The 23,104-nt window shown below is 42.2% G+C and overlaps 1 protein-coding gene across 10 annotated transcripts in view; it reads right to left on the bottom strand.

Moving 5' to 3' along the window:
* The window catches only part of QKI (QKI, KH domain containing RNA binding), a 107,248-nt gene that overhangs the window by 36,315 nt on the left and 47,829 nt on the right, over window positions 1-23,104 (bottom strand). For all 10 annotated transcript variants that reach the window (XM_053382353.1, XM_053382352.1, XM_053382354.1 and 7 more), the window contains exon 4: window positions 7,752-7,895. In XM_053382353.1, coding sequence (XP_053238328.1) covers window positions 7,752-7,895 — 144 coding nt within the window. The remainder of the gene's footprint in view (window positions 1-7,751; window positions 7,896-23,104) is intronic.

Raw genomic sequence — 23,104 nt, 5'->3', positions numbered from 1 at the left:
TGCTTATATTTTGCAATATTGTTCTTTCCTGATTCTAAATGAAGTTTCTTAATTTAACCGAGTGATGTTGACTGAGTAATTTGACAATCTAACCCAGCCCCCACATATCAGAATGCACAATGCATGCTTAGATAAAGGGTGGGTGTGGAGAAGATGGGCTTAGTATGTATTTCGGAGGTAACGGAATATCAGCCAAGTGCTCCTTCCCCCGATTCTAACTTAAGATTCCCAATAGCACCTCCTGCATACAAGTCTATAATGAAATTTAGGAGGTGGAAGCTAGCATTGACATATTGATCTATACACCAGTGGTCATCCGGATCTGTAGCAAATTGTCACAATCTCCATTAAATGGATAAATCTGTAAGTTATTTTCCACTGCCCTTTGCTTCAACTAGTACTTTTTACCATCCTTCATCCATTGCTCTATGTTTTAATATGCAAATATCTGCCACAAATATAGCTGAAGCTCAAAAGATTTTACATAATACTCCAGAGTACAGTTCATTGGTTAAAATAACCCAATGCTATGCAGTCAGTGCCAACAGATTGCTGCCACCCACTTATTGCAGAAGTGGTTTCCTAACATCTATTTTGGGAGCAAACCCTCAATAATGTTCTATGCTGCAATGGTATCACCCTACAGTTTAGCCCAGAGCTAACTAATTTTTGTTCATTTCCACATCAGCCATTGGTGTGGTTTGTTAGCCATCCCATTCTCTTTTTAAATCTTAAAATTTGTTGGTACAAACTATGTGTCTGACAAGACAACATTCTATTCCAAACTGCATACTTTATAATAGTCCTAAAGTGCATGGATTTTAAAAATAGAAGTATGATTAATGTACTTCTCATTGTGAAAGAGGGCCTTATCCTAGAGAAAAGAGTCCTTACTATTTATATCAGTAAATGCCTGAACATGAAATGGCACGCAAATGTTCAGCACAACAGACAGATCAATCAAGCCAGACAGCCTGGCATTGTTTGAAGATGACATTGTCATAATTAGAACCTTTTAAATTCTCAAATATATTCCATTTAGGATTCCATCTACTAGTCCTTGGGATTTTTAAATTTTATTAACTTAACCACTATTATCTTCAAATATTAGCTTCTCCCATTTACAATGTAAGTGCTCAGAATAAATCCACAAAAATATCAATTTTTTACCATTTTAGTGGAATATATAGTATCATAAGTCAGTTTTACCAAGTTGCAACTGCACAAGTTAAGATGACTTGGAAAATAAAGCAACTACAACTGTACACAGCCAACCCTTTATAAAATCATGAAGAGGCAGAATGACCACTAAATTTCTCTCTATAAATCAGAAAAATCACAACCCAACTTACTTTTTCTGGGAGGGGCTTATCAACCTTTGGAAGACCTGGAACATGACACAAAAACTGGAGTTAGAAAGGGGAAGTCCCTTACCTGTTAGGAGAATTCTTCCTAAGTGACCCTGTCTAGCCAAGTAATAGGTGGGAGCACTGGAACCTTTTAACTACCAATGCACAGGAAGTATACCATCCAACACATGGAGATAAAGTCTTTAAAGCAGAGCTACTGTTCAGTCCCTCTGCTTCTCTATCTTTTAGTAAATAAAAAAATATTTCCCAAAAGAGGGAAGTGGTAGGGATACCTGACTAGACAATGGCACTTGGGAAGAACTCCGTTTACAGGGAAGCAACCTCCATTTCTCATTCAGATGGCATAGGGTCCGGATCACAGGCAAAAGAAAGATGAAAACAGTACGACCAGGTGTGTCAACCAAATCACTACTAGTAGATAGGCAAGTCTTTTAGATTGTGCAGTTTGAAAGACGGAGGCCTACAGGTTTGCAATGGCTCTAGAGAACAGTGTTATCAAGAACTCAGGAGAAAATATGTCTCCCTGCATATGCTACTCAGGATACAAGTTATGACCCCTGTATAATTATCAGATAGGAAGCTAGTTATTCTGTGGCTTTATTTTAATAAATAACAATTTTGCAAGGTAATTTGATGATCAGGACTAACTAATGAGCTACACAGGTAAGCAAATATCAAACCTGAGTTTCCCATATAGATATTCAAAGCTTTGGTCATTATGCCATTATTTAGTTCTATGGAAGGAGATAAAATGCCAGAACAACTGGACACAGAATACTTTGTGGTAGTGTCTGCAAAAGTCTGGAGTTATGGCAGCTTCACCATCACTGAAAACAGAAAGCATGTGAAGCAGATGCACAAAACTCCTATGTATTATGCTTTACATTTGCAAATATGATCCTACACTACCTCCAAGTTCTTTGTGCCACCTCTGCTCAAGTGCAGCAACATCAGAAAACAGATGAGCAGCATCATTTAAAATGCAAACACCACTGCCAACTTTAAGACTGCGTGGAATCAGAGCTGGATCAACCTCATCTAGTCCGATTCCTGCCATTGTAGAAAATTCACTATTACAAATGAGTATGTTCTTAACATAGTTCAGAAAGTTGCTGTAGCAGATTTATGACTTCGTAATTTGCAACTAGGTTCGGTCACTACTAGAGATGTCCTGTTAAAATAAGACCACTGTACTAGTAAATCTTATTTTCAGCCTCATTCAGTAATCTGGTCAAAATGTCTAGCAGATTACAAAAGTAAATTTAGTTCAAAAAGAAGAAAGAAAATCAGAGAAGCTTTTTACTTCTGCTTTACATTAACATATTAGAACTGTCACAGAACACACTGGCGTGAAAGAGAACTACGGCTTGCTTGTTATAAGAAGGAACCATGTTTTATGCTCCTTAAATGTTAAAGCAGTTTCCTTTAATTCTACAACTTCTTACAGATACTCAGCCTGGTTGGCACAACACTATTTTATTGCAGGCCCTCACTACTCACATAGTTCAAGTGAACTTCTGCAAATTAAGCTGATGCAACTTACAGAGCATGTTGCCAGGTTCTGTGAATCTCATTTGACCAGAAGCCAAATAAGAGATTGTAGAACCACCTGATAGTAAAAAAAAATTCCTAAATGTAAGATGGATCTATTATAACAGCCAATTCAATTATTAAAAGGAATGCAGAAGTAAAACATAATTTACAGTTCTCCAATCTCTGTTCCCATCATTAACTGAGAAGCAAGTTCTTTGATTTCACCTGCATTTATGAGCCACAACTACATCTGACATTATACTATAAAGTTTTGACTGCCTGAACTGGCAAAAGTAAAACCAAGCAGAGCAGCCAAGTACTACATTAAAAAAAACAGCAAAATACTGGCATCAAATCAGGTCTGAGGTCTTGTGGCTGAGAGGTGTATCAACTAGAGGCCAGTAATAAGGGGCCTAACAAACCAGCACTCTGATTGTAATGCATACTTCAGTCCAAGTACAATAGTCCAAGGTTAAAAAAATATTTATGCTGAACAAAACCTGCTTCTGCTATAGGCACAAAGGCGAGTACATTCCTGACAGAAGAAATGGCCTTATCTCCATCTTTTAGAATGCATTTGGGAACTCTGATTTGCTGGCATTGATACTTAACTTTAAGAGAAGCAATCAGGATCTTCTAAATCTAAATTCAACGTGTTAAGTATCCCTAGACCCCTACCATTTTATGAGCTAAAGATTTAAATATTCTCCTTGCAACAGTGGATATTTCAACTATTCCCTAGGGTGACTGGACTGAATTATTGTTAATTAAACTCAACTGTTGGTGGATACAGATTAAGCTATGTTATAGTAACCAAAACTATGGCTAGAGCCATAGTTCTGTTTATTCAAACCATGCCACTTTAAATTATTTTCTGTTCTGAAACAACTCTTAGAAGTGTGGTGGGATTAGCAGCACATTACCTACACCTAAACCATTTGTGAGGCATTCACCACCTAAGCGGAACCTATGGTATTCCAGGTGAACCCATTCCTGGGGGCCCCATCTACCACAAAAAGGATAGAATAAAATTTGACAATATAATCACAGGATGTCATGAGATCTTTCTTAGGAAAAAATGTAAAGCCTACAAAATTAACAAACTGCTGTCCATGTAAAAACTGTCCAAGAAACCAGATGTTTGATCTGCCTAAACTGCATTAACTATTGTGAATAATTTATTATTCCTCTAATAGTAAACTACACGACTGGAGACAAAGCAAAGCTGTTGAGAAATAAGAAGGAAGTATCAGCATATTTGAGCAAAACCTAAGGTATGAAAAAAAAAAAAACCACGACAACGTTAAAAACCCAAGAGGGAGTAACCCCTCCACCAGCAGTCCAGCTAGAACTGATGGTGCTCAGTGACCTCCAAAAGCCATGCAATGTTGTGTGTCTGTTCTATTCATTAATGATCTAGAGTTATATGTCAGCAGTGAGGTGGTTATGTTTGCTGATTACACTAAATTGTTTAAGGTGGTTAAAACAAAAAGAGACTGCAATAAGCGTCAAAATTATTTCTGCAAGGTAGCTGAATGGGCAGATGCTACGTGTGCACTGATGCAGATTAAGGCACAACCCAATTAAATCCTCATTTCACATGTACACAAATAAGGTGTGAATTGTGAACAACCAAAAAATCAATCATGGTGGATAGCTTAATAAAAGTGTTCACCCAGTGTGCAACAGTTGTGAAAATTGCAAACTCTAGGAAAGGGATGGGAAATAAAACTGTCAATAACATAATGCTTTTATATAAATCTAAGGTGGAACCACATGTGGAATATGCTGTGTGGCTCTGGTTGCCTCACCTGAAAAAAACATTATTGTAGAGCTGGAAAAGGTTCAGAAAGGGCAAAGTTCAGAAATGGGCTAGATAAATTGCCCTATAAGTAATATTTGCGGGGTTTATAGTTCAGAAAAGCATTAAGGGGGAGAACATTGAAAAGGTGGATAAAATATTGGTGTGAAGATGGTATTAAATCTCAGGACAATGAAGCTTAACATTGGAAAATTCAGAACAGAAAAAAGAAGTCTTCACACAACACATAGTAGCACTATGGCATTCTCCCCTTGACAAGATACAGTGATAGCCAACAACTTGAAATCTTTAAAAGAGAATTGCATGGACAAAATGCTATCAATGGCTACTAGTCTTGTTGACTGTACTCATGCCTCTGAGCGTGTGACTTATGATTTGTGAGTTTCTGAAACCATTTGCAAATGCAGTTTCAGACCTTGGTTAAACTAGAACCCCGGTTAACCTTAATCATTTTTAGTATCAGTGCTGTAAAGGCTTGAGGGAAGAGGGGATTAAGGAGGAAGAACAAGCAACTATTTCTGAGGTTGACTCCATACTTCTAAAGTAAGTGGCAGTTAACATAGAACCAATGTAAATTTACAATGAAACAGAGAACCACTCTTAGCATAAAAAGCATGGGGAGGTTTAGTGGCAGACTCACAAAACAAAACACTTCCATTACTTTAACATCACATTTGGGAAGTCAACCTAGCAATTTATAAAGAGGAATAATGAAGACCAGTATTTATGCACATTGTCCCTTCACTCTTATGACATTATTAATAACAAATATGGTCCTCTCCATGTTCCATATATACAGCAATAGTCATTAACATTTAGCTACAAGGTACTCAAACCACCTCTTCCTTTTCATGACTGTACAAATATTCATTCATAACCTCCTAAAGAATATAACTTGCAAAGAAAATCCAATACTGAAATGGAGACAGAGAAAAACCAGCATGTGCTAAAACAATGAACAGTGTAAAAAAGAATGATTCAAATTATCAAGCAGAACTAAGCAATGATTTACACACACAAAAACTTGATTTGTAGTGAAATTAGGAGCTGACTATCTGCAACTTGCATGCATCACAAATATTCTCTCCTTTATGCACACCATATTCTTTATATCCTGATTTGAACCTATCATTATCTCTGGAGGAGCACATTCATAATTTGAGTTAACTTTTCAAAATAAATTTAACATAGCTGACTCCCAAATGAAAGCTGTACCAGTTAAAATTGCAACAATCTTAAAGTCATACACTTCCAAATGCATCAAGATCTGTTCAACTATTTGACTATGCATGCAACACTGAAACACATACACTTCATTGTCAGACATCAACTGGGTTAAGCTTTAAAAGGTTTTAATCAGCAGATCAGCTAATCATCATTTTGAGGAAAATCAAAAATATATTTTATTGTTCATTAAATTATACATTCTTATGCTTCATGTGCTGTAAAAAGGGCATCTAAGTTGATTTTGTAATACGCGAAAGGTTTTTTAATTTAATCAATTTAATCAGTTCAAAGGAAGACAGCTTCAAGTACAGTACAGTGCAATCAGTTGACAGTCCTAGTGTATCTATACATGTTTAATATTAAGGTATCAGTTTCAAACGAAGTTCTATGAAACTATCAACCAGCTACTAAATTGTAGTTGTAAATGATGAAGAAAGCAGTTATGTATTTCTGCTCCTTTCTCTCCAATTAAGGTCTAACTAAAAAGAACTTCAGTGAAATTTCCTAATGTCTCAATCATTTGTTAAAAATATGAAAAATGTACTCTGAACCATTCTGTCTAGTATAGTAATACCTTAAATTATACTGACCAAACATGTTTTTCTGTGGTACTAATGTATAATTTGTACTTGATACTACTTCTTTCCTCTATATGACAAATACTTCAGCTTCATTTAAACAAACAAACAAACAAACAAACAAACAAACAAATAAAGATAATAAAATTTTATTTATATCCCGCCGTCCCCAGCCAAAGCCGGGCTAAGGGCAGCTAACAACAATAAAATTTAATTTTAAAAACCTATCATTGAAAATTGTAGTGCATTGTGCTTATCTTCCTTGTAAAAATCTCTCAAATTTCACATAACCTGATAATGTTATATATGCACCTACACATACACACATCAAATGGAATTTCTCCAACTCCAAAACTGAATACCCATGAAGTTAATTATGAATTTTTGTTCCATGGAAAATTAGCACTGCCCCTTATAATCAGTGAATTCTGCTCATTCTTTCATGGAAACACTGAACAAGTTAAAGCAAAAACAGTTTGAACACCTGCAACCTTAAAGTGATCTCATTCATACATTTCTATTTCTATTTCCTAGTTTTCTATGTCTTGTTGGCAATATGTAGAATTAGTAAAGACCTATTTAGTAATACCTCAGCAAATCAATTTTATAAAAACTTGATTCTTCACATGTGGCAGCCAAATAAATATTATGGCCACCATCAAGAAACTGGTGAAGTTTATTTGTAGTTAGACAGGAGTTGTACATTTCCTAAACACTTTGTTAGGCCCCACCCACGTTTTAAATTACACATCTAGCATAGAACCCAGATAGTTACTTTAGGTGTACCCAAGTGTTTTCTTATGGCTTTCTGAACTTTTGACATTTCTTCTCTTAACGTTGACATTTCTTCCCTCTGTAACGTGCTAAACATGCTTTTGAAAGAATCACTTTCTAAGTTTCACAAGTTTAAAAAGTAGTTTGCTTTGTTTTTATGTCAACAGCCTCACACAGTTCTCTAGATTGTGGTCAAAGATCTCTAAAATGACCCATAGTTTTCAATTATGGGAATGCATTATAAATTATCCTTTTCCATTAGGAGAAATCTGACTTTTGAACAAGTTATAGATTTATTCCTATTAATATCCTTTATGACATTGTAGTACATCAAAAAATACTCCACTCTGAAACTACACTCACAAGAATGTAACCTAATCTGAATATTCTCATTCCCAATTTAAAGAACACATCATAAAACATGAATATTTCAATATATTTACTTACTGCAGGTACCAGTAATTTTTTTACTTCTTCTACAGCCCTCTTCAGTTTGATTTCTGCTCTGTTTTGAGCATCTTCCACAGTGATTAGTACATGCAGGTCTTCATTCAGATGTTCCCAGTTCGGCTTTCCTCTGTTTTGTTCTTCCTGGGGGGAAAAACACCGCCATCATATTTATTTTGAGTTGTCTTAGCTGCAACATATTTTGTTAAGATACCTGATCCATTTATAAGTTATAAAAATGCAATTGCATCCAGAGAAGTAACTGATTTCTTGGTAGATGAGAGACAGCGAGAGAAAAATCAATATTGTGTGATCTCTACATAGTTAACTTCTGGTGGAAAGGATGAGGTTGTTGTTGTGTTTGGGGTGGAGAGGCAATGACTATATTCTCTCTTACTTTGTGTTATGTTATGCCAGTGGTGGATTTAGGGGGGCGCAACTGGTTCACTCACAGCTGGGCACAGAGCCTCAGGGCTGCCACAACTATGATTTACAAAAAAGCACAAGAGGTGAGGGGCACCAAATTTTGTTGTTGCACAGGGCACTGTTGCAATGGGAGACCCTGATATCCAACACTGGCTGTGCCCCCCCCCACAGGTCAAACATTCTCTGACTGATGTCCACAGCACTCCCTTCAAAATTCAAAATGTGTCTCTCTGATCTTAAAAGGTTAGTGCCCCCTTTTATAGGCAATACATGGCTGTATCCTGGGTCATTGGTTGAAACTTCAGAAGTTTCCCCATCAAATCTGAAGAGAAAATGTGGGGTACACTCAATAGCGCTTTCTTCTGAATAGACATACTTAGGAATGGGGTGTACGTTACATACAAATGTACCATACAAGTCTCAATTATGCTATCTGTGAAACATTTACTGAATGTTTGGAAGAAGGCTTTTATAACCTTTTAGTTTGTAAAAAATTCAACCAATCAGGTTATGGTCAGATGACAAGACAAATGACAAAAAGGTCCAATTCAGATTTAACACAGCTATAGCTAAGCTCAGAAAATAGACAAGAGGGAGCATTTATGCACCAAGGTAGAGGAAGGAGTGTAAGCCACAGATGTTCCCAAGAGCAGGGCATTTACTGTAACAGTAATTGAAATTTATCACTATTATTCTGAACAGCAGTTGACACAACACAGAGTAAGTAGCATTACATCTGCACAAGTCAAACTGTCATTCACTTGGAAACCTGGTTTGGAGGGGGAACTTTTAAAGGTGATTGCTGGTGTGACAGCAGTTCCAAGTTTACTAAGAGTAAATATTTCATGGATACAAAATACTTCTCCCAGAGTGTGACATGACCTTCAAGAATATTCTATCTAACACTTGGATTGAGGCAGGGGCATATGTGGGAATGTAAGGGACCATTCAGAACAAATAACCACTGCATGTTATATTGAACAGAAATATAATAATAATTTGACATTTCACAGCAAAGTACAATCTAAACTTACAGCACAAAAACTCCTATGCAAACAGCCCACATATTCTAAGACATAATTACAAATCAGAAGTGAAAGGCATGGAAAGATCAGAGTACTGCTGATGAATTAAAGGATTTATACTACAACTTTGGAAGCAAGTAGCTAATTTGTCTACAGAAAAGTCCTATTAAGAACTGTATATAGTTCCATTCTACCCCAAACTTTGTCCAGATGCTTCAGAAATTATTCTGATTTTATTTTTTTTACAAAATTTAGTAAAAATATGCAAGTGGCTGTCATGAACAGCATTTATCATTTAAGCCACATTACTAGTATGTTTAAAGTGCCAGATCTGGTATGCACTGCCTATGTGGGACAGCATATGTATGTGTATGCAGACTTGATGAATGAACCTTCCAAAATGGTGCCAGACCCTTCCATGGTCTTATCAAGGGGTGTAGATGTATGGCATAGTGTGAATACATTTGCATTCACTGCTGTACAAGTACAGTCATTATTATTCATCCTGCACCTTACAATCCTGAAATTGCCACGGGTAAGCCTTGTTTCTTAAATGGCCAACCTAAGAATTGAGGAGCAAGGGCTTCTAACTCTAGCCATTGCTGTCTTGAAATGATAGAACTAAAACCACTTACACAGTGGCTCTAGGTAAAGGTAAAGGACCCCAGGACGGTTAAGTCCAGTAAAAGGCGACTATGGGCTGCGACGCTCATCTCGCTTTACACAATGGCTCTATCCATATCAAGGCATATTTGACCAACTGACAGGCTTTGGAACCCCAATTCTATTTGACTTCAAAATTGAAGATATGCAATAAAAAGTTTTGTATCAATACATGGACAGTTAACATTTAACTGTCACATTAGAAGTAAGATACATAATATACATTAAGTATCCCAAAGAGTTTTGATGCAAGTATTGTGTGCCACCATCTGGCAAGAAGGCCACAAATTATGCACTAAGTGCAGCATTTCCTAATGCAGAAGTAATTCTATAACATGACATTTAAGAACACAGTGATTGTTCTACCCTCTGCTAATGTATTGCTGAAGATGTGTATATTTCACAAAGCAGGTTAGCTGGGATGTTCGCTGCTGACAGGAAGAGTCATCTGCAGAGAGTAACTGTACAACATAAAAGATGAAGCAAGAGAAAACTGGTGTTCCATATACTTATATAATTTAGATGGTGGTGTAGCACATGTAGAACATGCAATGAAGTGTTTTGTGTGGAGTGGCTTTTCTGCCAGCCATGCAGTCTTTCAAGTTTCTTCATTATATGACCCTTCCCCATTACTTTCTGTCCTCATCACACACACACACAAACATACAAACATACACACACACACACACACACACACCAGCACTAAGCATTCTGTGGATGTTGAGCATCAGTTTGCATTTGGCTATTCAGGTAAGGTTTTGCTCCCTTATTTTTATTCAACTTGGGATTTCCCTACTCCCAGTTTTGATGACCTAGGCATTATAACCAGAGTGGTGAAGTAATCAGAGTACTAGCCTAGGACCCAGGAGTCAATGGTTCAAATCTATATTTAGTCACAAAGCTCAATGGACCTTGGATAACTCACAACCTAACAGTATTGTTTGGGGGTTTAAAAATGGGAAACAGAACCATATACAGTGGTACCTTGGTTCTCAAACCTAATCCATTCCAGGAGTCTGTTCGACTCCCGAAACCATTCGGAAACCAAGGCACAGCTTCCAATTGGCTGCAGGAGCTTCCTGTACTCAATCAGAAGCCGCGTAAACCGCACTGGACGTTCGGCTTCCAAAAAACATTCGCAAACCGGAACACTCACTTCCAGGTTTACGGAGTTCGGGAGCCAAGCTGTTTGAGTACGAAGGTACCACTCTATGCCACTTTTGTTTCCTTGGAGGGAGTGGGATAACTAATAGTAAAAATTCAGCACCTGGGTTCATTATTAATCTAACCTGCTAAGCTCTTCCCTACCTCATACATCTGTCTTTATAGCCTCAGTAGTATGTCAATTTAACAGGCTCATAAATATTAACCCCAAATCAAGTTAAATCATGAAACTCAAGTTAAAACAGCAACATTTTAATCATGCAGCAATATTGAAAATCTCTTACTGCATATTAATCAAGTGCTCAATTTGGCTATAACATACTAAACACTAGCACCAGCAATTAAAAGGCTGAAGCACATGGCCCAAAATAACTAGAGAAATTTCAAGTACATATTATAGAAAAACACCTGTATAATGAGATTATAGTATATTTTCAAGGTTTTTCTTCTTTACAGCTATAGTGGTAATGAAACCATCTAGAAATGGTCTGGTTTCAAACCAGTCATTACTTAATAGGTGATCAACTAAAATAATAATAATACATATACAAAGGCTCCTGCTATTTGTTTTAAAGTGGACTTCAGGGGGCTAATATCTGTGCCTTGAAGCAGCTTTACTGGTTTCCAATCTGTTTCACAGCCCAATCACTATTATGCCAGGTATTACAATCCCTTTGTGCACCCCAGCAAAACCAGTGGGGGCAGGGGGGGAAATGTGGCCTTTTCTGCTGTGGTGTTCTGCCCCTGGAACTTTCTCCCAAGAGAAGCTGTTCAGTTTCAGGTAAAGATTCTATTCACTGAGGCTTTTCAGGGTGTTTAGTTTTGACTGATGTGTTTGTCCATGATTTTGTTGCTCTTTTGTTTTCATCTTATTCTGCTATGCCTTATAAATCTTTATTACTACTGTATCATTCAACATTTTCTAAACTGCTTTGGGAGTTATGCTTGAAAAGTTTAAAGTAGGGGTAACGTCAATGTGTTCAGGAGGAACTCCCAAATGCGAAAGAGTTTTGGTCTCCTTATTCTGATAGTTCTAAAGCCACTGAGTTTTGTTACTACCCAAAAACCAAAACTCCCTATTTTCACAAAAACTGAGGGTGCTATCCAATGTTATCCACAAAGTAGACCTATTGAAAACAATGGACTTAAGCAACCTAAATGCATTTATTTCAATGGGTCTAGTTAGATATCAACCTGAGTACTGATCCCATTTACTGTCTTTTCTAGTAGTTCTCAGATCATTAGTGCTCAACTTTGAATCAGATTCAGCTTCTAGATTTATCTCATTTTGCACCATAATTCCTGCAATAGATTACCGGTACCAAAGTATTTTAGATACATAATGATCAAGGTTCATATGAACTTGAGTCACCTTCCTTACTAATTATCGCTACTATGAAATTTCACAGACCATAGTATCTCTAAGTACAAAACTGACCAAAACTTCATTACAAGTTGAGGTTAGAACAGCTATGAACACATAGTGAGGATTTGGTGCATGGGGGGTGTATTCAAGGTGTCATACTAGGTTAAATAGCGTGTTGAAACCCAGGGTAATTCTAACATATGTGGAGTCACAAAGCTATGTAAGTACCTTGATTATCAGAATGGACAACCAAAGTTATAACAGAAGGACAGTGTTGAAAGCCTATACCCCATCAAGAAGTGAACCAAGAGAGCTTAGTGCTTAGCAACTCAACTGATTGCCATAGGCAACCAGGGATTCTGTGCATATGAGTGCACAGAACTCCACTAATGAGGTGAGGTGGAAGAAAGCTCCATCCCTTCATCAGCCCTACAGCTGGCTTGCAAGAGATACAATCACTCCAGTGCCAAAGGGAAGGAATATGACACAAAGAGCTGATATGGCGTGTTAACAGACTGGAAAAATCAGACGAGGATTTACCATGTGGCCTTAGTCCAGCCCACCTCTATCAGCCATTAGCTGTCTAGTTGCAATATTATAGCAAACAATTCTACAATTCTGTGAAGAAATCATGTAAGAAAGGCCAGTAAAGACTATCAAATACTTCTATGCCACTGTTTAAAGCTCTACTACTATTATACTTCAAAAAACAATTGGGAGAGCTTATAAGTTAGAAGTATCGGGTTTTAGCATCAAGTTTTATGACAACGACACCAAGTGTTTTTCCTGCAAAGTTCTTGCATACCTCCAAAAGGCATCTGAAATACAAATTTCTCAGCAAAATAAAACATTCTCTTACATTTCAGGGTATTCTTTGCTGAAAAACCTTTATTGCCAAAATCACATCACTAGCAGGATACTTTAAAGCAAAGTTAATTGCATAATTACTGAGCAGTTCCTCAATTATTCTAGTTGATTTCATGCTTCTAGGCTAGATAGATATCTAACTATTTGCAAACTAAATCAAACATTTTCTGCTCTCTCCATAAGTATAACTATTTCTAGTTCATTACTGAATACCTGGTATCATAAACATGACACACCTTGTAGTAAACACTATATTCACACGAAGAAATGCTGCCTCTAAGCATGCTTAAAATGTATTAAATTTCTTCATCTCCAGAAAAAGAGAGATGGCACTATCAGAGTTTAAAACAAGTTTAACTGAAAGCTGTCACTGGTGGGAAGAAAAGTGCAGAGCCACTACTTCCTTAATCAAACAAAGCAGGTAATTAACCGCCATTCTGACATAGTCCCTTATCACCAAAATACACAACACTACTCAGTTCTCCTCTGTGCCAGTTGCTCTGCAACAACAAAGCAGGGCTGATGTTTCAGGGTCACATTCATTCATTTAATACACAAGCATAACTTTATTTTCCAGACACCTATAATTAAACACAAGAGCCACCTAACTCTAATTTTCAGGCAGGCTTGCATGTGAATGTGATATTTCCCCCATAAATGATTGCCTTTCATTTTGTAGTTTCAAATAACTACAGTTCACATAGTTTTGATTGCATAGCAATTAGATACACAAATAATCCAAAAATGTGGTTATATTTATTTATTTTTAGATTGTAAGCAATCAACCCTATTCTTTTTCTTCTGTACATACAAGCTTCTCATTAGAAGACAATTGTCTCTTACAAAACTGCCAGCAGATGTCTTCTTTTTTAAAGTTAAGAAAATGACTAATAAACATGCAACACCATGGGTAAAATTCAACATAGCACTAAGGATATTGTTCTGCCAGCAGAAGCCTTTCTGCTTGCCCAACGGAATGATCTCTCCTTGTCTGCCCGCATGCTGTTCTTGACATTTTCCTGACCCTCCTGAGTGGACTTGAGAGAAGCAAGGGGAGGGAGGGAATTCCCACTGCACTAGCGGGAGTCCTTGTGCAGGCTGCAGTTAAGGGGATTGGGTGCTTGAATCTGGCCCTATGAAACCTGCTTTTTAATATGCTTCTGAAATCATTCTAATACTTGAAGGTTGGAATGCACTGGGAAAATTATTCACCATGATTAAAAGCTAAACCTGTCCATCAAAATGCAAGATTCCCCACACCCTGTTCCCTCTTGGCCTCTGAGGGTTTCCACAATCAGCATGGCTTCGTCTCTCAGAAAACAAAGGGGGATGAGGAACTGAAAATCCAGCAATTAAATAATGCTTTTATGTGTTTCTAAATTGTTATTTTAGTGATTGGGGTTGTAATGTTTCAACAATATTGCTTGTTTTTGGGGGGACTGCACACTGCTTAGAGATTTCTGAAATACTGAAGAGGTATATTTCATATACTTTTAATATGAAATATATAAATGGAAAAATGGAGGCCACAGAGCAATTTGGCAGCATCTAGGCCAGGGCAGTCCAACTTTTAATACCAAGTGTACTTCAGCATGGAACTCGTGGGCCACATACAGCCTTGTCTTGCAGGGAAAGGAAGCATGCCCCAAAATTTGTGTGCCCACCCCACCCCTGCTCTTGTGCTGCCTTGGGTAAGTTGGGTAAGTGAGGCGCCAGGCTTTGGGAAGCAGGTGCAAGGTTCTGGGAGCACAAGGGGTCCGGCAGGGTCCTAGAGCCCTCCCACCTCCTTCCCAAAGCTCGGAAAGCACTAACTAGACTTCGGGAAGAAGGCAGCAAAACTCTAGGACCTGGGTCAGAGCTCTATCACACCTTCTTCCCCAAGCCCAGAACTTCAGTTACCTGGGGGGGGGGGGAATGTGTATCAAATGTTGCCAAGGCCCACCCACAAGGGTTGCATGTGGCCCTTGAGACGTGCGTTGGATCACCATGGTCTAAGAGCTCTTGTTCGGGACTGTGTTATTGGTTTTACTGCTGCAATTGTTTAAAATGTTTTAAATGACTTTAATTTGTGGGATTTTAAAATTTTTGGTTTGCTTTAAATAAAAGAAAGATGTGCCTGGAAATAGAGGAGCAGTGGGACAGAGTAGGGGTAGCAATCACAGTGGTTCAGGCTTGAGGAAGGCATGGTGTGGAAAGGTGGGGCTGGCTGGGTAAGGGGCACACAGCACAGGCAGTTGGTCATTGTGGCTGTGTGCCAATCCCTCCTCCAACCTGGGGAACTGTGGTTGTCCTGTCAGCCAACCCTCGTGTCTGTGACTGCTGTTGTCAAATGCTAGGTCGTTTCAGAATAAGACCTCCCTCATCTATGATCTGATTGTGGATGAGAAGGCTGATCTGGTCTGTATCACTGAGACCTGGGTGAGTGAGAAGAGTAGAGTGTGGCTACCCTGGGTATTTGGTGCAATATTAAGACAGACCTGAGGGTCAGAGAGGGGAAATTGATGTGGTTTATAGAAATCACCCCCTCTGTTTCTAGGCTTTCTGTCCAGGGGTGGGGAATAGGATAGACTGGGGGCTCTGCTGGTTTACCGCCTGAGCTAACAGAGCTTTTCTTGGAGGTGGTGTTGAGGACTACAAGACTGCTGGTTTTGTGGGGATTTAACAATCTCTGGACTATCTGAATGGCTCAAGCTATTGACAGGATAGTCCCTAAGCACCCTCTCTCACTTCATGGAGTCCGATTGACTCCCTGTTATACTCCAGAGCTTAGGGTTAGGAAACAAGTTGGGAAACTGCTTGAACGCAAGTGGAGGAAAGATTAAATCAAATGCAATCATCATCGAGCCTACCTAGTGGCAGTGAAGGCAGCAAAAGAGGAATACTTTGCTGCCTCCATTGCATCCTCACTATGCCATCTGGCAGAACTTCTCCAGTAGTGTGGGACCACTTACAATCTGGCCTGAAGGAGGAGGTGGAACAGACAGTAGCTCCCTGTGACTTATTTGCAAAGCATTTTGATGACAAAATTACTTCCATACACCAGGTTCTTGACTCCACTGTTATTACAGATGAATCTCAAAGAGTGTCCAGAGCACTGTCTAGACCTGTTGTGTTGGTTTCAGATAGTAAGGATTAAGGAGGTGGACAGGGTCTGCTTGGATTAGTGAGGGCAACCACTTGCACTCTGACCCCTTGCCCCTCTTGGGTAATAAAAAACTAGCAGGGAGGGGACAGCTGGGTGGGCCAGAAAGGTAATTAATGCCTCCTTGCAAGTGGGGGGGTGATCTCTGCTTGCTTGACAGAGGCAGTTGTATTTAATAGAAAATAAAGATAAGGTATTGACTTTGCATAAATCAAACCCTGCGTCCAGTCACGCTTCCCTTTGCGCAGCTCTGTTCAGAAGCTGACCTGGCAGGGAGCAGAGTAGCAGCGGTCCCGTCCGTGTGAGATGAGGGATAAATCAAGTCCAGAGACAGTTCGGTTCTTATCTCTAAAGCGTTTATTTACAAGGCAATAAATCCGTCCGAAACTTCCGACATTCTCAGCCGTGCTCCAAGAGCACACACGCAGCTTCTGCTGCTCAGCTGCTGCTCAGCGAAAAGTGAAAGTGAGTCTGGAAACAGAGAGACGCCTGCTGTGCGTCACTGTTCTGCGACAGGCTCCTCCTTTTACTCCCCCTCCTTTCCTTCCCAGACACAGGACACCTCGGAGTTCTGACCCTGTCAGTTCCAAACTCCACACCCCCTCTTGTCCTGCGTCTGGAGACAGTAGCCATCAATGCTTTCCCCATACACAGACCCTCACAGAACTCCTCATGCTTCTGGAAGGTTAATGGTTTTGTGAAACCATCAGCGAGGTTCTTTGTTGAGGGACAGTATTTCAGAGCAACTAGCCCCTCATGAACGCTCTGACATACATTCTGGAACCGTATGTCCAAATGTTTGGTCCTCGCCTTGAATTGCCCTGTCTCAGCTAATTTAAGGCATGGTTGATTGTCCTCATGCACCACAACGGGCAGACAATCCTCTTCACAGATTTCCTCGACCAAACACACATAGAACTCCAGTTCTCTGCAAACCTCTGATAGCGCACTGAACTCAGCTTCAGTAGATGAAAGCGCTATGAGACTTTGCTTCCGGGACCTCCACCCAATCACTGAGTCCCCAAACTTCACCACTAGGCCTGACACTGATTTGCGGTCCTCAAGGTTAGCCCAATCCGAATCCACCCAGGCGGTCAGCTTAACATCGCCCTCAGCTGACATCTTGAGGCAAAAGTCTTTGGTATCTTGCAGGTAACGTAGCACCCGCTTAACACCATTCCAGGCCTGCACACTAGGACTTGAAGCTTCTCTACTGAGCAGATTGACAGCAAACGCTATGTCTGGTCTGCTCCACTGTGACAGATACAACAGACTACCCAGAGCTGACTGAAAGAGTTCAGTGTTTTCGAACACCACGCGTTCTACTTGCTGACACTCCTTCACGTACCCAGCCTCCATGGGTGATCTGGCACCTGCACAATCAGACATCCTGAACTTCTCAAGCAACTGCTCAATCTTACCTTTCTGGCGAAGCAAAAAGCTTCCATCACTTGCTCTTGCGATTTCTACGCCTAGATAGGACTTGACATCTCCAAGTTGCTTCAGCTTGAACCGCTTACCAAGCTCCTTAGCAAACTTCTCCACCTGTTCACTCGTCCTTGCCATCAACAAGATGTCATCAACAAACACCTGTGCCACTTGCTGTTGCAAGCCTGAATCTCTAATGTAAAGACAACTGTCTGCAAGAGATCTCTTAAAACCTAGCGTTTCTAAGGCTTCATGTAGGCACATATTCCAAGTCCTGGCAGATTGGCGTAACCCATAGATGGATTTGTGCAACCGCCACACAACGCCTGGCTCACTGACTTCGAACCCTGGAGGAGGACGCATGTACAACTCCTCCTGGAGATCTGAGTTCAGGTAGGCGACATCTACATCAAAGTGGTTCACCTTCCAACCTCTCTGTGCTGCTACTGCCAAAAGCATTCTCAAAGTCTCCGCCCTTGAGGTCGGCGAATAGACCTCTGTAAAGTGGACTCCGCGTCCCTGTGTGAATCCATGCGCCACTAACCTCGCTGGATCAACCCTCCTATCCTCTATGTCAGAATCCTCCCCCTCTGACCTGCTGCGCCGTTTAGGGCGAACAGCTGGTCCTGCTGGCGAGGATGGTTCACTCCTTGGCTCAGACTTGACAGAGACCTGTGGAGGGGTCCTGGGACTCCCTTTTGGAGAGACACGAAGCCTCTCCCTTGGAGATCCCGGCTCTGGACTCTGTGGCTGTGGACTGTGCACCTCAGCAACAGGTTCAGCCTCACCCTCCTCTTCCTCATCTGAGTCTACCAGAATATCCGGATTTCCGTGAAGCCGCTTCCACCCACTCTGTTCGCAAAACTCAGCACTGCCGCTAATAAGCAGCCTGGACTGGTTGCCAGTAGGGTATGCGAAGCGCCACGCCTTTGAACCCGGCTCATAGCCTACAAAGATCATCTTCCTGGATCTTGGCTCACCTTTTCTGCGCATGGCCTTTGGAATCAGAACCCAAGCTGTAGACCCAAAAGTGCGCAGAAAATGTACTTTGGGCTTTTTCCGATGAAGCAGAAAATACGGTGTGTCTCCTACACTGGAATTGAACACTCTATTCTGCAGGAAGCAAGCTGTCTTAAAACTCTCGGCCCAAAAGCGCCGTGGCAGACCCGAGTCTGCCAACATAGCATTCGCTGACTCCTGTAGCGTGCGAAACTTCCTCTCTGCAACCCCATTCTGTTGCGGAGAGTGGGGGGCCGTCAGTCGATGACTGATACCCTTCTGCCTGAAGAACGATTGCAGCGCAGAACCTGTAAACTCCCCCCCCCCCTATCGGACTGAAAGGAAACTACTTTAGTAGAGAAACGTAGCTCTACTGCTGTGATCCAATCCCTGATCAGTGCAGCTGCCTCTGACTTCTGTTGCAGCGCAAATAGCCACGCATGTTTTGTAAAATCATCAACCAGAACCAGAACCCACTTAGATCCAGCTAACGAAGGTGTCGGCATGGGTCCCGACAAGTCTGCATGGACAAGTTCAAAGGGTTTACTGGTTTTCCTCTCAGACCTGGGATATGAGCATGTTACGACCTTTGATTGCTTACAGGCTTGACAATCTAGGTATTTGTCACATGCTTTGAACCTGCACCCAATGGTGTTGTCTGTGGCCTTCTTCACATATGACCACCCTGCGTGTCCAAACCTGCGATGCCATAAGTGTAAACAATCATGGTGTGGTGGGATATTGGCACACTGCCCTTGGGCATCGTCAATGGACTCTCCACTAGCCCCATTTTCCACTAGCCCCATTTTCCCACCAGCCCCATCTTCAATGGGCATCTCGACCAGAAAGAGCGTGCCTCTTCTCTGGACACTGTGGATCTTCTTCCCATTCCTGTAAAAGGAACACACATTGTTAGAAAACAAAACATCAAACCCAGCAGTCATAAGGGCTGGCACACTTAAAAGAGAGTGGGCAAGCTCTGGTACCACAAAAGCTTCTACCCAATGATCTATGAAAGAGCAATAAAGAAGACCAGTTTCAGTCAATGGTCTTTGAGACCCATCTGCTAAAGTAACATAGCGTCCAGTTTTAACTGTCTTGCAGTTCCTCAGAAGCCCTCTAGAGGTCACAAGACAATGAGTGGCTCCGGAATCGATCACGAGAGATAAAGAGTGTCTCTGGTTGTTTTCCACAGATGCCATGGCGTTGCTAGCATTCCCATCGGTTGCCATGGCCACAGCCTCTCCCCGGCTAAGGCTCTTGCCTTTTCTCAGAGACGCCATCGCAGCTGTGAGGTGATAAGACGCCTTGTCTTTGTTTTTCTCCTGGCCTGCTGCTTTCCCACGTCGATGCTGGGAACCGGCCCTGGGAACCTGCTTTGTTGACATTCCACGCCGGCCAGTCTCCTTGCCGCCACCCTGCGCCTCTAGCGGACAATTGCGGACCAGATGTGTGTTGCTACCACACCGATAGCAGCTCTTGGAAACAAAGGCTCTTACACAGTCCTCGCCACTCCTGGCTGCTGCCCCCCCACTCCTTCTTGGGGTGCAGCCTGCGGGCTCTTTCCCAGCCCTCTGCCTCTTCGATTCTTCGTCAATCAAGCGTCCGCTAATATATTCGATCGTAAGATCCTGAGGCGGCATCGTTTCCATCGTGAGAACCAAGTTCTCATAACTTCTGTCCAAAGAGCTTAAAAGCGTGTAAGCCTTAAGTTCATCTGGGAAGGGCACATTGAGCTGACGCAGCTTACTGAAAATAGTCAGCACCTGAGCAATGTGATCCCTTATCGATTCCCCTGGGGACAGCCTCTTCTCAAACAGAGAGCGTATCACATGGATCTTTGCCCCAGCAGTGGTCCTCTGATGTACTCTAGTCAGAGCGGACCAAATCTGATGGCAGGTACGTAAGCCATCAATATGAGGGAGCTGTGATGCTTCGATCGCCATCACCACATGGGACATTGCTTTCTTGTCTTTCTTTGCCGCCGCTGAGGCCCTCTCCTCCTCTGCGGGAGTTGCATTGGGCGGGGCCGGGGCTGGATCGGCCTGCGTGCATTCCCATAGCTGCTTCCCCTCCAGCCAATAAAACATGCGCTTGCTCCAGTCCTCCCAATTGGCCCCATTCAGTCTTTCGAAGGGGATATTGAAGCTCTCATGGCCCTGCTGTGCGGCAGCCATCTTCCCCCCCCCGGGGCTTCAGCGTACTCACAAGTTTGCCAGCAAGCCGGACCTCCGAAGCAGCCGTTCCTTCTGGCTCTTGGCTCCGCTCTCCGGCACCTCCCTTCTGCCCTTTCCTGGCAGGAGATTACAGCAACACGTCGCTGGCAGCCTTCTCCCTTCTCACACTTGTCAGGAAACGCGATACGTCCATAACCTTTGCATAAATCAAACCCTGCGTCCAGTCACGCTTCCCTTTGCGCAGCTCTGTTCAGAAGCTGACCTGGCAGGGAGCAGAGTAGCAGCGGTCCCGTCCGTGTGAGATGAGGGATAAATCAAGTCCAGAGACAGTTCGGTTCTTATCTCTAAAGCGTTTATTTACAAGGCAATAAATCCGTCCGAAACTTCCGACATTCTCAGCCGTGCTCCAAGAGCACACACGCAGCTTCTGCTGCTCAGCTGCTGCTCAGCGAAAAGTGAAAGTGAGTCTGGAAACAGAGAGACGCCTGCTGTGCGTCACTGTTCTGCGACAGGCTCCTCCTTTTACTCCCCCTCCTTTCCTTCCCAGACACAGGACACCTCGGAGTTCTGACCCTGTCAGTTCCAAACTCCACATTGACTAAGATGTATAAATGTCTTTTGGAATAGTAAACAAAAGACGAGCAGGTGAAATCGGTGATGATACACTGGGCAAAAGACTGGCAGCGTGGGAAAGGTTCTAGAACACAGATTTGAATTTCACAGCCTGAAATAAAATTATATGAAAATGATGTACAGATGGTATTTAACACCTAGTAAATTAGTGAAAATGTACAAGTCAGATATATGCTGGAAATGTAAAGAGAAAAGGGAACATTTTATCATATATGGTGGTCTTGTAAGATAGTAAAAAACTTATGGGAAATTATTTACAATGAACTGGAGAGAAAAAAGTTGAAGGTAACTTTTACTAAAAACGAAACAAAACAAAAAGCTTTTCCTTTAGGGATAATAGGACAGGACACACTGAAAGACCAGGAAAAAAACCTGTTGATGTATACAACCATGGCTGCCAGGATGCTTTTTGTGCAGGGATGGGAAGAAGACACTGTCCCAACCAAGGAAGAATGGAAAGCAAAGTTGATGGACTATGCCAGTGGTGGCAAACCTATGACACGTGTGCCACAGTGGGCACGCAGAGCCCTCGGCCCATCTGCGCTGCTGCTTGTTGGAGTGGAGGTGGCAGTGGTGGCGGCCGAGGAAGAGACGCCCGCCCCACCCCCTCGGCTGTTTTCTACTGGTGCGGCCACTCATCCACCAGCCAAGCGCTCCTCAGGCCCCCAAGTAGACTGAGTATGGCCAGCACCCGCCCGTGGCGGCCCCAGCCACAGCTGCCGAGCCAAATTGGGAAGCGCCACTGACCGCTGTATGTCATCTTTACTGTGAGGTGACAAGCCAGAGAGCGGGGCCGTGCCGTGCCCGGGAACCTGCCTGGTACACAACCCGCCCTTAGGGACGCTGCAAACACGCGGCTCCCACCCAGGTTCTGGGGCCCCACCAGAGCGCCGCCTGGAGCCTTGCCTGAACCATGGCTCGCTGCAGCAGCGAGGAAGCAGGACTACTCAAAAGCCCAGTTGGCCTGTGTGGCATAACTTTGGGCAGCATGCTCAGAGCAGGATCCCTGGTTGGGGCAGGCCTTCAGCTACACTGGCGGGGACCACAGCAAACGGTGGCAGCAGGCAGGAGCAGCAGATGCTCCTGCAGCCGCCCTTGCGAGGATGCCCGCCAGCAGCAGCCTCCTACAACGGGACAAGGGCAGCAGGTGAGCGCGGCTGGAGATGCTGCAAGGCAGCCACCTCAGATCAAGAGAAGGCGCAGGTGTGGCCTCACTCATGTGCCAAAACTTAGCCTGGCAGCAAAACAGCAAAAAAGGCGCTTAGAGAAAAGAGCATTCTGGTGGCGCACCCTGCTAGGCCTTTCTTGTTTCTAAAGGTGCAAGGCCAGCTTTGCCTTGCAACTGGAAGCCTCCACTTCACCCCCTAGTAAGGCTGCTCTCTTGCCCTCCTTTCTCTTCGCTGGGCAATTCCCCATCTGCACTTAACAGGGCTGGTTAAGAATAATAAAGAACTAGCAAGTCA

The sequence above is a fragment of the Podarcis raffonei genome, chromosome 3 (genome assembly GCF_027172205.1).
Source record: "Podarcis raffonei isolate rPodRaf1 chromosome 3, rPodRaf1.pri, whole genome shotgun sequence".
NCBI classification, from domain to species: Eukaryota; Metazoa; Chordata; class Lepidosauria; order Squamata; family Lacertidae; genus Podarcis; species Podarcis raffonei.
The sequence above is the reverse complement of the archived record's forward strand: the minus strand, read 5'-3'. Positions and strand labels throughout refer to the sequence as shown.